Genomic DNA, 12,821 nt, shown 5'->3' with positions numbered 1-12,821 from the left:
CTGTCTTTGCATCCCTCGATCTGTCTCTTCAAATCCTTCTGTGTGTCGCTCAAGCTCCAGACCTGGTGTTTCTCATGAAAGCACTAAGTGGCGATAGGTGCTCGCTGCCTGAGAGGCGGTGCAGGAAGCATGATGGCTGCTGTATAACAGATCATGCCTAGGCAGAGGCAAAAGAGGAAGAGGGCAAGAAAGAGGTGGAAGACGTCTGCGTGGAAGACGTTTAATGGGGCCAAGCTAAGGGGAGATGTCGTTCATCGATCAGCATGGCCTTGATCAAGATGATATATCGGCTTTCAGTTAACGGATTGACTCCGTCTTGTCCCGTTTGCTGATATGGGCCACCTCCGGTACCATTGGACTCAAATGACTCGCCGGAAGTATAGCTGCTGCTATCGCTTTCTTCCACGTTGTTGTTCCTGTCGATTGTCCACATCATATTGCGTAGGCAATATGAGATGGCCGTAAAACTGTCACGCACTCTCAGTAGGTGGAAAGCCAGACCATCCATTTCTTTTGAGCAGGGAGTTGTTGGTTGTGTCCCAGAGAACAGCGCATTGACCTCCGTATTTTCCCCGGCGAGGATATCAGGCGCATTTGGGACATATATGACTTCTTCAGTATCGATGGTATGGTTCGAGCCATCGTCTGAATGCCATTCGAAGATGCTGTCGTCGATACGTTCAACAAGGGCCTGAATTTCATCTTGGACAATTCCTTCGGAGTTTCCCTCGTTGGGCGGTCGAGCCGAGGACGACATCTGTGGCAAGAGATTTGAACTTATGGGCCAATACGGGTTGGCGCATGTGGATTGCTCAGCAAACGCTGGAAGACCTTTAGAGTAAATAGAAAGCGAATTCAATGCCACCGCGGAAGTGTTTGCCATCATGAAGAAGGGGAAATTGAAGTGTGTTACTCTAAACTTGCAACGGTGAAGATGTTGTTAAAGAAAGACAATAGCGAGTGTGTGATAGAATCGATCGAATTGATGGAATCAAATGACGATAGGAGTATCTGTGAAGCTGATGATGCAAGAAGATGGCCGGGAATCAAGAGGGGGAGGCATATTCCCCTTAGGCGTACCTTTAGTAGGTGACACTCTACTGTAGGGACTTGCCGCTTTGATAGATGCAAGTTGCCAGACAGAAAGCGCTACTCACCTCGTTACCTTGTGAAGGAGTGACGACTGAGAAGAGCAGAAACGGAAACACCAAAGTTAATCAGATCAGGACATTCTCGTCATACTTTAGTCCACTTTAGTCCACTTTAGACGGCGTACCTCAAGTCAGGGGTTCCTTTATCAGATGAACACTTTTATTACTATCAGCCAAGAGTCGCGCTATTCTGAGGAAATTCAAACAATATCATCACGACGAACTAATCAACCAGAAAAAAACATGTCATGTGCTTATGTAGAAGTGTATTTATTTTCATCCTTGTCCAAGCCTCTCTACGCCCCTGTCCTCCACCCAACAGCTCTCCGCATTCCATAAGACCCGGCCGCCCAAATGAAATAACTAAAAAAAAGGGGGAATATTTGTTTTGATTGCGAATGACAAAGAAGACGATTCTTTTTAGCTCTAATATGTTTGTCCGCAAAACTCCCTGAACATGCGCCGTGAGGCTCCCATCCATCCATCCATACACACATCCGCCCTTGTCTCCAATTGTCATCATCATAATTTCAACCTCACCATGCATGCTTTCCAGACATGACATCCCCTTTTAAATAACAATCGTATGTTTTCCTTCAGTATCTACTGTCGGGACTTGAGCAGGTTGTGCAGGTATGAAGCAAACTGCCTCTTGTCCGTCGACGTCGTAAGAGATCGTAAAAAGTCATCACCGTTGACCCCAAGGCTAGGGAAGATGTTGTTTTGGAGTTCCTGGATAAAAGACTCGCCTGTCTTGGTGTAAATGGTCTGCTCTAGACCTGCAATCTCTGTAAGAATTTGCTTAGTCTGAGCGTCCTGGTAAGGCCGGAAGCTGGGGTTCTTCATAACCTCCCAGCAAGTCGAGTGGAACCTTTGAATCATGAAATGGTCAAAGCCAGGGAATGCAGGGTTGGGGCTACCAGAGGGAGCCGTTGGGTTCTGAGAAATAGTGGCAACGTCAGGTCCTCCCCATATAGCTGCCATTCTTGTCATCAGAGTGAAAGCCAGACGGCTACCGCCGATGTTGCCCTCAAGAGTCTTGGCGAGCTCAATGATGGAGGAAATCATAGGCTCAAAGAAGCCCTGATTAGATTCACTGACGAGAACACCATCCAATCCATTGTTCAGAATAATCTGGAGAAAGGAGAGGTATTCCCTCCTCAGCTCAGCCAACTGGATCTCATCATCGGTACCAGCAATGGGTTCCGTAAGCCCACCGAAGATACGTTGAAGCAAAGGCGTCAAAAGCATGTTCAAGACTTCGTAAATTTCAGCCTTGAAACCAAACACCACCTGATCCAGTAGACGAAGAAACATGGCCATCTCGTCCTTAGACGAACTCTGGGACAGCAGTCCTTCAATCCACTGGGGCAACTGGGGCAGCACAGCAGCACCAAGGACCCCTAACAGCTTAGAAAAGGCTGACCGGCAAGCAGTTCGGATCTCAGAAGACGAGTTCAGCTGGTTGAGGGCAATGAGAATGGCTTCGGCTGCGCGAGAAAACTCATCGGAGACAGCCTTGTCAGGAGGTCCATGTGCATTGGCGGAAGTGATGCCTGGAGTCCAGTCAGAGAACCCGTGGGCCAATGTACCCAAGGCCATAACAATGTGATGGACTTGAAGGGTGGCCTGCGCGTCTCCAGACTTGGCTCGTGGGAGATGTCCTTCCATGTCGGTAAACAGGGGGTCCATAACAGATCGGGCGTACAGGGCCTGCTTATCAGCAGGTGTACTTTGGGTTGAGGAAATACAGCCAATGGCTTCGAAAAGGTACAGTTGGCTCGTAAAGAGAGCATCCGCGGAGTGGTCAGATTCATCTGATGACATATCATCGTCGGCATCATCACCAGGGACCTCGGCCTTGATAGGCAAGAGATCTCCGATCGACTGGATGACTGTCTCCGCAACATTGCCGACCTGAGCACGCAACTGCTTGATGAAGCGGTGGAACAAGTACCACGATCGTGTCTTTATCCGAACGTGGTCATGGTGAACCAATCGCACAAAGTTCTCTAGAACTTGAGGGATATACTGCGAGAGATGGTTCTCGAAAACAACGCAATACCTCACACAAATCTCCATGTACTGCAGAAGGATGGCGGGATGAGAGAAGTTGGCAATACCTAGTTGGTTAGCATCATCACACTGTAGCTGTTTTACTGAAGCACTCACCAGATTCAACCATCTTCTGCATCATGACCACTAGCCTCTCCGAGGCCTCAGTAGAGGGCTGGTTCTTGGTGCCAAGTCCTTGGTTGGGAAGTGCGAGCTCGCCAAAGAGGTACATCTCATACAATGCAAGATCCAGATCTCGCCAGTCCATTTGAGAGCCCTGCTGGTCAAGGGTTTGAAAAGTGGTGGCAACCAAGTTGCTGAGCATATCCATGTACAAAGGCTGGTCAATGGCTGCAATTGACTTTTGCAGATTTTGTAGCTTGCGACGTAGCTCTTGAAATTCAGCTTCATCGGTGAGCTCATCTTCATCACCCCAGGTGGTAGTCTCATCGTATCTCATTTTGTGGATGATGGCATCTAGAATTGGCGCAAGCATACCGCCGTAGTCTTGGTGAACAACAGTGAGTTTACGGAGGAAAGTGAGCAGGTCTGTCAGGGCGGGAATGACAGACGAGCAGACCTCATCATATTCGTCAGAGAAGAAGCGCAGAAGGAAAGGGAGGAACCCTTGGAGGTGTTGATTAGCTCTAGCGCGAGTGTCATCACTGATCTGGCTGTCCTCGAGGGCCCGTACGATATCGGAGAGTACGGTGTTAACTAACTTGGCAACTGCTTCGGCCAGGTCCGTATCGTAACGAGAGGTTCCCTTGTACTCGCTCAAAGGGGGGCTAGCAACTAATTGTTCAACAATCTCCCTGAGGTTAATGAAGGAGATCATCTCCATCTTGTCTGCCGAACGCATCTTCTTGCCGCATATCTCATTCAAGGTATCAATGGCGGTGTCGCGGACCTTGTCTTGCACATCAGTGCTTGGTCGGCCGACTACCGGCAGCAGCAGCCCGAGCATGTCCTGGCTAATAACCAAGGAGATGTCCATCCAGCTAACCCACTTGCCCAGGACTTTGAGAACAAGTTCTACGACGGTATCGTTGTTCGAGTATCGTGTTAGGAGCTGCTTCCACGACTCAGACACCTTGTGCATATCCTGAGCTCGGAGCTGGTCCTTGAGCTCGGTATTTCGCTTGGTCTCGTTGCTCTGCCGTGACAGAAGCATATCTGCAATCTCGTCATGGATGGATCCCAGAGTTCGAAGATAAAAAACGACGCCCGGGACGTTGTCGGTATTTGTGGAGAGACCGGTCAACTCAAGTTGGTCGTCGAGGAAGCTCTGCCATCCATCTTGGTAAAGAAAGACAAACAAGTACGTCAATGTTTGTGTGAGCTTGTTCTGAAGGTGATAAGGGTCGGCTTCTTGTTGTGCATTAGGACCGTATGTTTGGCGGCAGTATTGGAGAAGGGTGTCTTTGAGGAAAGCCAGGCTTGCCTGGTCGAGACCTTGAGTGTGCACCGCATAGTTGACCACTTCGAGGCAGACCATGCGCACGACTTCTGACGTTTGAGGGGTTCGAGCGAAGAGTGTGGTGCAAGCTTGCCATCCTGAGGGATCGTTTCGTAGTTGGTTTAGGTATTCGAAAGCTTGCTCCTTGAGAGATTGATCGGAGGTGGGGTTTGAGAGAATCCCGACGGCATTCTCGACCTGAGCCATTGGGATCAGAGTTAGCAAAGAGACGATATCATGTATTCATAAGCTCCAGATAACAACCATTCCGTCGGGTCAGGCCTTGAAAGTGTGGACATTGGGCCGATGCGGCTTGGCCATCCAAGAGTGACGGCTGAAATGGCGGGGCACGAGAGCACCCCAGCGAGCGTCATGGGACAAAGACGAAGGAAGATGATGGAAGAACAACGCATCAACTCACCTGAGCTTCCATGATCAAAGATTCAGGTTGTGAAAAACACTATGTTGAGAGGTATTCCAAGTATGGACGATGCTGCTATAACTCCGGCAGCCTCAGATACACAGCATCCAGCATAGTTATGATAGAAAATAAACGGGCAAGGTGAACAAGGCTACCGAGGGGTCATGCCTAAACGTGGTTGGTATTGAAAGCTGGGGAAAAGGAGCCTGTACAACAGGCAGGGGTACAGCTGATGAATCTGGAGCTATCCCAATGGCAGGAGCTTCAAAGAGGGCCAAATTGTGCACAAAAACAGGCGATTTGAGACGTCGATGCTGATTTTGGATTGGGTAGCGTGTGAAGACTGCGTTTTTATCGAGACGTGCTATTTCTAAAAGTCGGTGCGCTGAACTTCTTGGGTCGATGTGGGGTAACTCTTTCGGCACATGTTCGGTAAAAGGAACCCTCCCCCCCCATCACCATCTCAGGAACCTCCTTCACCAAGCTCATCAACTGCAAGGTACCAACCTATCTCAACTCTCGTTGACATCTCATGTAACGAGATACTGCATTAGTTCTATGGCGATGCAGCACTTAACTTTGTTTGGAAACGCATACATAAGCCGACAGTCTTGACGGTTTGAGCTACTTTCAAACCCAAACACATTTCAACGCTCTGATAACTCTATTTCATGAGTTAAACAAATATCGAATAACATCCTTTGGGGAGATGCGTGCCATGATGAAACCTTCCAAAATTCGACATATCATGTCAAAAAGGCTACGTGAGCCCTATCAGCGGCGTAGGGCAATCGAGGCAAGCTGACACTCGATCTCAATCTTCTTCTGTACTTCGATCTTGAGGCACCCAAATCATATAGAAGTGCTCCAAGGTTTCTGTGAAGCACAAACTAAACCTTTGTACACCCAGCCATGTTTTTTTTGCATCGATCAAGGTGTTACCAAACTTATGCGTCAGACTTCTACTCACCAATACCGACCAGTTAGATATCAGATACGCCCGAATTCTCAACACACTCTAGGCAGCGAGGGGATCTTTATACCAACAAGACATCTGTTGATGCCAGTCCACTTGCCTTGCAAGAGTGAGTGGCTGTGAGATAAACACTCATATACCTCAAGCTCCAGCCGTTTCATCCAACTGTAACTCAAGGGAAGTGGAGTATATGAAACTGCTCGTCGCCGAAAGGTTAGGCATCGATAAGGTTGTCTCAACATTCTAATAGCGTTTTCGAGAGCTTTATGAAGCTCAAAATGATCAGGTATAGGATCCTCAGAACCTGAGATGGATGTCAATGAAAATCTCTTGAAGGCCGATCAACCCCTGCGGCAAAAGTACAGCGTCAACAACTTGGATATTGCTGATCGCAAAAACGATGAGTATCGTCATGTGTTAAGTTGGAAGGATGGTCGGGTAAGAGGCTGGAATATGAGGGTCTGGAAACGCTTATTATCAGCGATATTGCCAACTCATGGTGGTAGGCGCTTCGCATGACAACCCTCGGTTTGAACTTTTGACATGAAATCTGATTCGGAGGGCCGATCAAATAACCGATGTTTCGTTCGGAGAATAAGTCGGCATAGCCGGCCTCTGAAACTTGGAACAAACGAATCTCTTGCTCAAGGACAAGCATCGCTGGTCCATCACTCCAACGTATGACGTGAACTTGGGACCCAGCGTGTGTGGGCCGTGTGCTTTGTTTCTATAGTTCCTGGGAAAAAGTGACGATCGCCAACTCAAGCGCTGAAACAACAGAGATCGACAGGCGCTCGGCGCTACACACGTGCAAAGCCTTCTTTGGTGGGCATGAGGGCGATTATCAATGGATCAGGCTGCCCAAGACAGAGAAGAGTCGTCAGCTTCATTTCCCCATCTGTACTGTGCCGTCCTTGTTGGTGTCAAGTTGGCGCTGCGTGCGTACTCCGTATGATTGCCAAACATTGAAGTATCCACTCTTTATCTTGCATTATTCAACAGAAGAAAGTGTTTGTTAGTCTCCTATAGCGGAGAGGTTCATTACACATAGGTAAGTAGGTAGATTGGGGATTTTTAGCTTATGCTGTTTCTGAAATGCGGGTGTTTTTTGATACGCGGGCTCTCGCTGCAACTATCGATTCGTTGCCAAGCTTCCATGACAGGCGGCATGATCGTCAGGAGGAGGCGGCAAGCCACTACCGGCTGGGGCATTGGCTCACAATCAGCCAACACCCACAAGGAGAAGCAAGGGTCTAGCAGGGGTGTTATACAGAAGGTACACAAGAATCCTTAGGACCTATCTTTGTTGTTACGCAAGCAAAGGGTACAGCTCCCACAGCATATCGAACAAGAATAGAAGCATCTCTAGTTGTGATTGCAATCGACGATCGAATATTCATGTACGAAGAGTCCGATTATATCGTCGGTGGTGGAACTTCAAGAAAGCGAGCCGCGTAAGATGTCAATATTGTGGTTCTTTGTTTCAAAAAATCAATTCGATGTCATGAGCTTGAGAAAGTTGTTTTTTTATCAACACCAGCGAACTACAGTGCTGTATCACATAGACAAGGGATGAGCATCGCGGGAATAAGCATTCATCCAAGGCCCAAGATTGGACGAGATTGAATTTGCGCTTGTGAGTTAAATGACCATGCTTCTTGAGCTTTGAGGCCTCTTTATAGTTTGTGATGCAATGCAATGTTACAATGTGAGATCACCGTCACCGCCTCCAAAATCACGTCTTGAGAAGCTGAGATCAAAGGCCTTCACCGACACAACCAGGTACATACTCTTCTCAATCTTATCTTCTTTTTGTCTCACATTTTCGTATTTACAATAACTATGTCGCATTAATCTCTCCAAATCGATCCAAGTGAAGTAACCGAGATATGTCTCTTAAAGGCCTGCAACTCGGGGTCTATCGCTGTCCACTCCCTCCAGAATTAGAACTTTTGATCTCGGTTCTGGTTATATTGTGATGTTGCACTTTCGACCCTCCTTCATATCCACATAGTTGATAAGCCTAGCTCACGGATCTCGTGATGAACGTCAGCTGGTGTTTCTATCTTGGGGATTGCTTGTTCAACATAACCTTCCGATAGCCTCAGCCTAATCTGAAGTACGCAATAGTCTAATCAATGCCAAGTTTTTACAAGAGATGAGATGCTCATAACATCCATTTCTGGTGCGGAATTTAGAGGGTGGTTGCAGTACATAGGTACCCTGTGGGTTCCTGCATTAGAGGAGTGGCGCTGTGAACCCTGTCCCACGGAGCGTTTAGTGTTGTATCAGATTTTGTGCAAGGAAGATGAAGCCAATCAAATGAATCATGCAAGCCCTGGATAAAGTCACCACGGCGCAGTGCTGATCCAAGATGAATTTCCAGAATTTATTGGTTATTACAACTTGTGCTTTGAGACACCATGTTCCCTCTTTTGATGTCGAGCCAACATGATCAAGACACTTCAAAGAACGTTACAACTATAGAATGCAAGAAATAAGCTTCAAGATAATATTAAAAACATCTATATGCCGCATACCAGGTTGCACATAAGGCGAAACAAGACATGTCTTGGCCTTCTATCAAGGGTCTGGAAGACAATCTCCAATCCCTGGCCCAACGTTTATGCAAACCCTTTCAGTGAGGTAAGGGCGGCCAAAGGCTTCTGAGCCCCTCCCCTACATAAAAGGGTTACACACTTGCACAAGTCCTTGTAGCTTAGCCGTCGGCCTCCAAACAGCAGGCGGGCCAGGGAGGCTAGAGTGGAGGCTACAGTACCTACCGCATTAGGTAGTAACGCAGCGCCAACTTCCGCTGGGGCCAGTTACCTTACCTCTAATCCAGGGAATAGGATACACCCTGGTATCGCCTTCATCAACTATCCCTGATCAGCATGCACCAAGCATCGATCCTCATATGCCGTGTTTTAAGGTGAGGCCGACTAGACACAGTGGAAGGACACTCGAGAAACACAGCGTTGGATATTGCTTCGACAACCATTCCGATTCTTCATGCGCTGTAGAGCCTCATCAAGCTGTCATGCAACAGATTAACAAGCTTATAGATACAATCTGTATCGAAACCTCGACAAACTGTTCGCTAGACTTGGCGCCGCAGGAGTACCCCCCTCTTTCAAACAGCCACTCAGAAGTCAAAACATGCCTGTCGATCGATGGGTGTGGCGGAATCCACTTTAGACGACCGAGATGAAGAGAGGGTGAAAGGACGGCGTTCGACTGGTCCACACCTTGTTTCCGACCACCAGTTGGCCACTGATATTTCGGCTTTGATACCAGGAACCATACGATCTTCCCAAAACGGTCTGATCTTGGAACATCTTTGCTTCTCGGAAAGTGATTCTCTTGAGAGTTCAGAGAAAGCCTCATCACGCTCTTGTTTTGAAGGCTGAACTCGGCGGTCCGAGACTACAGTACGAAAATGCGTTGGTGACATGTACCGTGCTCCTAGTCATGGACCACTGTCCGTGACCCAGATTCAATGGTGATCCAACAGCCATCTTTCAAGGGTGATATGGGTCTCGGATCCACGGACCTCAGAAACGACCATGGGTGGTCGACCGACTGTGAAAGACCGGGGCAGCGACATGGCCTCCCCCAGCTTTGATGGGCCATCTGCTAGGGCCGCACACTTCATCCCATGTTTGTTGCCTTTACTGGAACCCCCTTGGACCCAGAATGGTTGACCTCCTGGATGATCTGGTACGTAATCTCCGTCTGTATAGGAGTTGATGCTCTTTGTGTGGATGGACATCGGTATTAATATGCGACCATCCTGCGGCCTCAAACTCGACTTTTCTTCTCTTTCTTCTTCAGCCCAACAAGCCATTTCTAAGCTGCCAGTTTCAGAAACTTTTGACTTCGGTCGTCCATTCTTTCACCACTTTCGATATATCAACATATTTTTGAGCTTATAGCTTCAGACTTTCATTACCAACTTTCAACCAATTCTTCAAGATGCGTTACTCTACTGCCGCCGCCGCTCTTCTGGCCTCTGGTGCCATGGCCACCGAGTACTCCAAGGTCTACGAGACCAAGCGAGTTACCATCACCTCTTGCGGTCCTGAGGTCACCAACTGCCCTGCCCGATCTACTGTCACCAGCAACACCGTTTACCCTGTCCCTCCCCAGGTCACCTCTGCCGAGCAGGGCAGCGAGACCACCGAGGAGGTCCCTGAGGTTCCTGAGACCACTGAGGCTCCCTTGACCACCTCTACCATCTACTCTACCAACATCAGGACTATCACCTCTTGCGCTCCCGAGGTTACCAACTGCCCCGCCCGATCTGGTACTCCCGTCGTTGTCACCGAGACCATTGCTGTCTCCACCACCATCTGCCCTGTTGAGCCTACTGGTGGCAGCGAGAAGCCTGGAAAGCCCGGCAAGCCCGAGAAGCCCAGCCAGCCCGGTTATGAGCAACCTTCCGGTCCCGCTCCTCCCGCTGAGACCAAGCCCGTTGAGACTCAGCCCGGCTACGAGCAGCCTCCTGCCCCTCCCGCTGAGACCAAGCCCGGCTCTGAGCAGCCTCCCGCTCCTCCTGCCGAGACCAAGCCTGCTCAGCCTAGCAAGCCCGTTGTCCCCGGACAGCCTCTGCACCCCGGTAACGGCACTGTCCCTCACCCTCCTGTCTACCCCAACCCTCCCGCTACTCAGAGTGGTGAGAAGCCCGTTGTTCCTCCCACTCCTGTTCCCGTCCCCAGCAACCCCGGCAACCCTGAGCAGTGCGTTCCCTCTCAGTCTGTGACTGCCATCACCAAGGAGTACACCACTGTCCTCACCAGCGTTGAGTACTCTACCATCCAGGTTCCTTGCGCTACTGGCACCGCTCCCGGCAACCCTAGTAACCCCGGCCAGCCTGGATCCCCTACTGGACCTGCTGTTCCTCCTCCTGCCACCACCCCCATTGGCGGAGGTAACCAGACGTGAGTATCTCAAATATTCTGACTTGTGAATAATTTACTGACTTTCCTTAAGCGTTCCTACTCCTCCTGTCGTTACTGCTGGCGCCGCTACCTTCGCCGGCTCTGCTTTCTTCGCTGCCGTTGCTGGTCTCGCTGCTTTCATCCTGGTCTAAAACTATTCCCCTTTCTCTTAGCATCTGTTGAAGCCTGCAGGCTATGGCAACTTATGAACTCTTTTGTGTTTAATGGTCTTGCTGGAATGTATAGTACTCGAGTAGACTTTTGAATACATTGCTCTTTTGGCTTACTTCTATGTACTTATATATATCTGATCTACAGTCTGGGATATGCGATTGGAACTTATTTGCTATTGTTTAATTCTGACATGACATATAAATCGCGGAGTCTTGGAGATCTATGTGATTCAAGCTGCTCACAACTCATGAATCGTCAGTATCCGTATGAATGTCGTTGCTATTGGGACAGACACTAGTTGACGCCAAGGAGTATTATCAAGTCCCCCGATTTTCGACCCTGGCAAATCCGGGGTGAAGGGTTCGGTTCGCCAATGCACATGGCACATGCACATGCCCCACCCATCTAATTTCCCAACCTTGACCACTTGGGATCTGAAGCACTGGCGTCGATTATCCAAAAGGGAACACGCAAATTGCCAAATGTCGCTTCAGGGAACTCGTCTTCAATGCATCTCGATCAAACAGGAAGATCGCTCTGTCTAGATTGTGCGTAACATGTGATTTGGGTCAGATGGTTTGCTTGACATGGATCTTGAAGTGAAGTTCATTTTATTTGCTGCAAGATGAGTCTATTCTGGTGTCTGCTGACTCGGAGCTGGAATTGGACTGAGTAGATGAGCAAAGGAGTGAATGAACATGTAGTAGGCTCGGTTCTCACAGTCCTGTTTAGAGAGTTGGTTCAGCGAGCTAACTAGCAAGGCAGTGAAGCCATTTGGTTCGCGTATTACTCTGTAGTATTCGGGTTTGTCTGAAAGCTGTGTTATACCTACTACGTGCCACTCGGATAAAATCTTAAAAGCTAGTAGATACCTTATCTAGCGTATCAGCACGGGAGGTGTTCTCTATAACACGGTGAAAAGTCAAGAACAGGTACCTACCCTGTATTCTCGACTCCGGGATATCTGTCAAGCCCTTGGGTATTATAGCAGAAATATGTATTTTATGCAAGCTGTCATTACTTGTGCCTTTGTCAACGGCTGTCGTATCGTATCAAGCAAGAGTGATCTAGGTAGTCTTTGTTTCCCAAGCATAGTGTCTTTTAACCCAATGCTTGATCCTGTAAATAAGCCTCGCAATCCCTGTTATGTTGGAGGTGCCTATTGATAAGTTCGAAGAGGAAAATGGTAAGAAGGAAGCTCTGAGTTCCCAGGGATCTAAAAGAAACCAATTCTTTTTCCTATCTCATGGTTAATAGAGTGTTCGTGGCAGTTGTAGGGCCACAGTGTTGTGACAGGGCTCAGGTTAACACTTGCCCGTCCCAATCTTAATCATCTCTTGTGATGTTTGATGGATGCTGTACTTGTGTAAGATGAAAAAACACCAAAGTGTTCTGTATTTCTGAATATCTGCCCCCTACAACAATCAACACTTACATGTGTCAGCCCTCATATGCCAACTAGTTACGTGAGTGCCTGACCTTAGTTTAGCTTCTTTGTTATAAGTCATCGGGCAAGACGGATGTCTCCGAATTAGCACAGTTAACCAATTCCCCGCATGATAAGAATGGATGGATGTCTTTGATTTCTTGGAGAAGTTGGGGAAACTCAACGCCACAACAAAAGTACGTACCGCAGATATCACAA

The 12,821-nt window shown here is 48.5% G+C and overlaps 3 protein-coding genes across 3 annotated transcripts; 1 reads left to right on the top strand and 2 right to left on the bottom strand.

Moving 5' to 3' along the window:
• Positions 1-220: 220 nt before the first annotated feature.
• On the bottom strand, positions 221-883 carry FSUBG_544 (uncharacterized protein; the record flags this gene model as incomplete). The annotated part of the gene is made up of 1 exon (XM_036683536.1): positions 221-883. One exon carries the CDS (start codon positions 881-883, stop codon positions 221-223), a length of 663 nt encoding a protein of 220 aa, XP_036544067.1.
• Positions 884-1,754: 871 nt separating this feature from the next.
• On the bottom strand, positions 1,755-4,872 carry FSUBG_543 (exportin-T; the record flags this gene model as incomplete). Its single annotated transcript, XM_036683525.1, has 2 exons — positions 1,755-3,274; positions 3,324-4,872. 2 exons carry the CDS (start codon positions 4,870-4,872, stop codon positions 1,755-1,757), a joined length of 3,069 nt encoding a protein of 1,022 aa, XP_036544066.1.
• Positions 4,873-10,037: 5,165 nt separating this feature from the next.
• Positions 10,038-11,154, top strand: FSUBG_542 (gpi anchored serine-rich protein; the record flags this gene model as incomplete). Its single annotated transcript, XM_036683514.1, has 2 exons — positions 10,038-11,002; positions 11,055-11,154. The coding sequence occupies 2 exons, from the start codon at positions 10,038-10,040 to the stop codon at positions 11,152-11,154; spliced, it is 1,065 nt and encodes a 354-aa protein (XP_036544065.1).
• Positions 11,155-12,821: the final 1,667 nt, after the last annotated feature.

The sequence above is a fragment of the Fusarium subglutinans genome (genome assembly GCF_013396075.1).
Source record: "Fusarium subglutinans strain NRRL 66333 chromosome Unknown NRRL66333_c0000002, whole genome shotgun sequence".
Lineage (NCBI taxonomy): Eukaryota > Fungi > Ascomycota > Sordariomycetes > Hypocreales > Nectriaceae > Fusarium > Fusarium subglutinans.
This window is presented reverse-complemented; position numbering and strand designations above follow the sequence as displayed.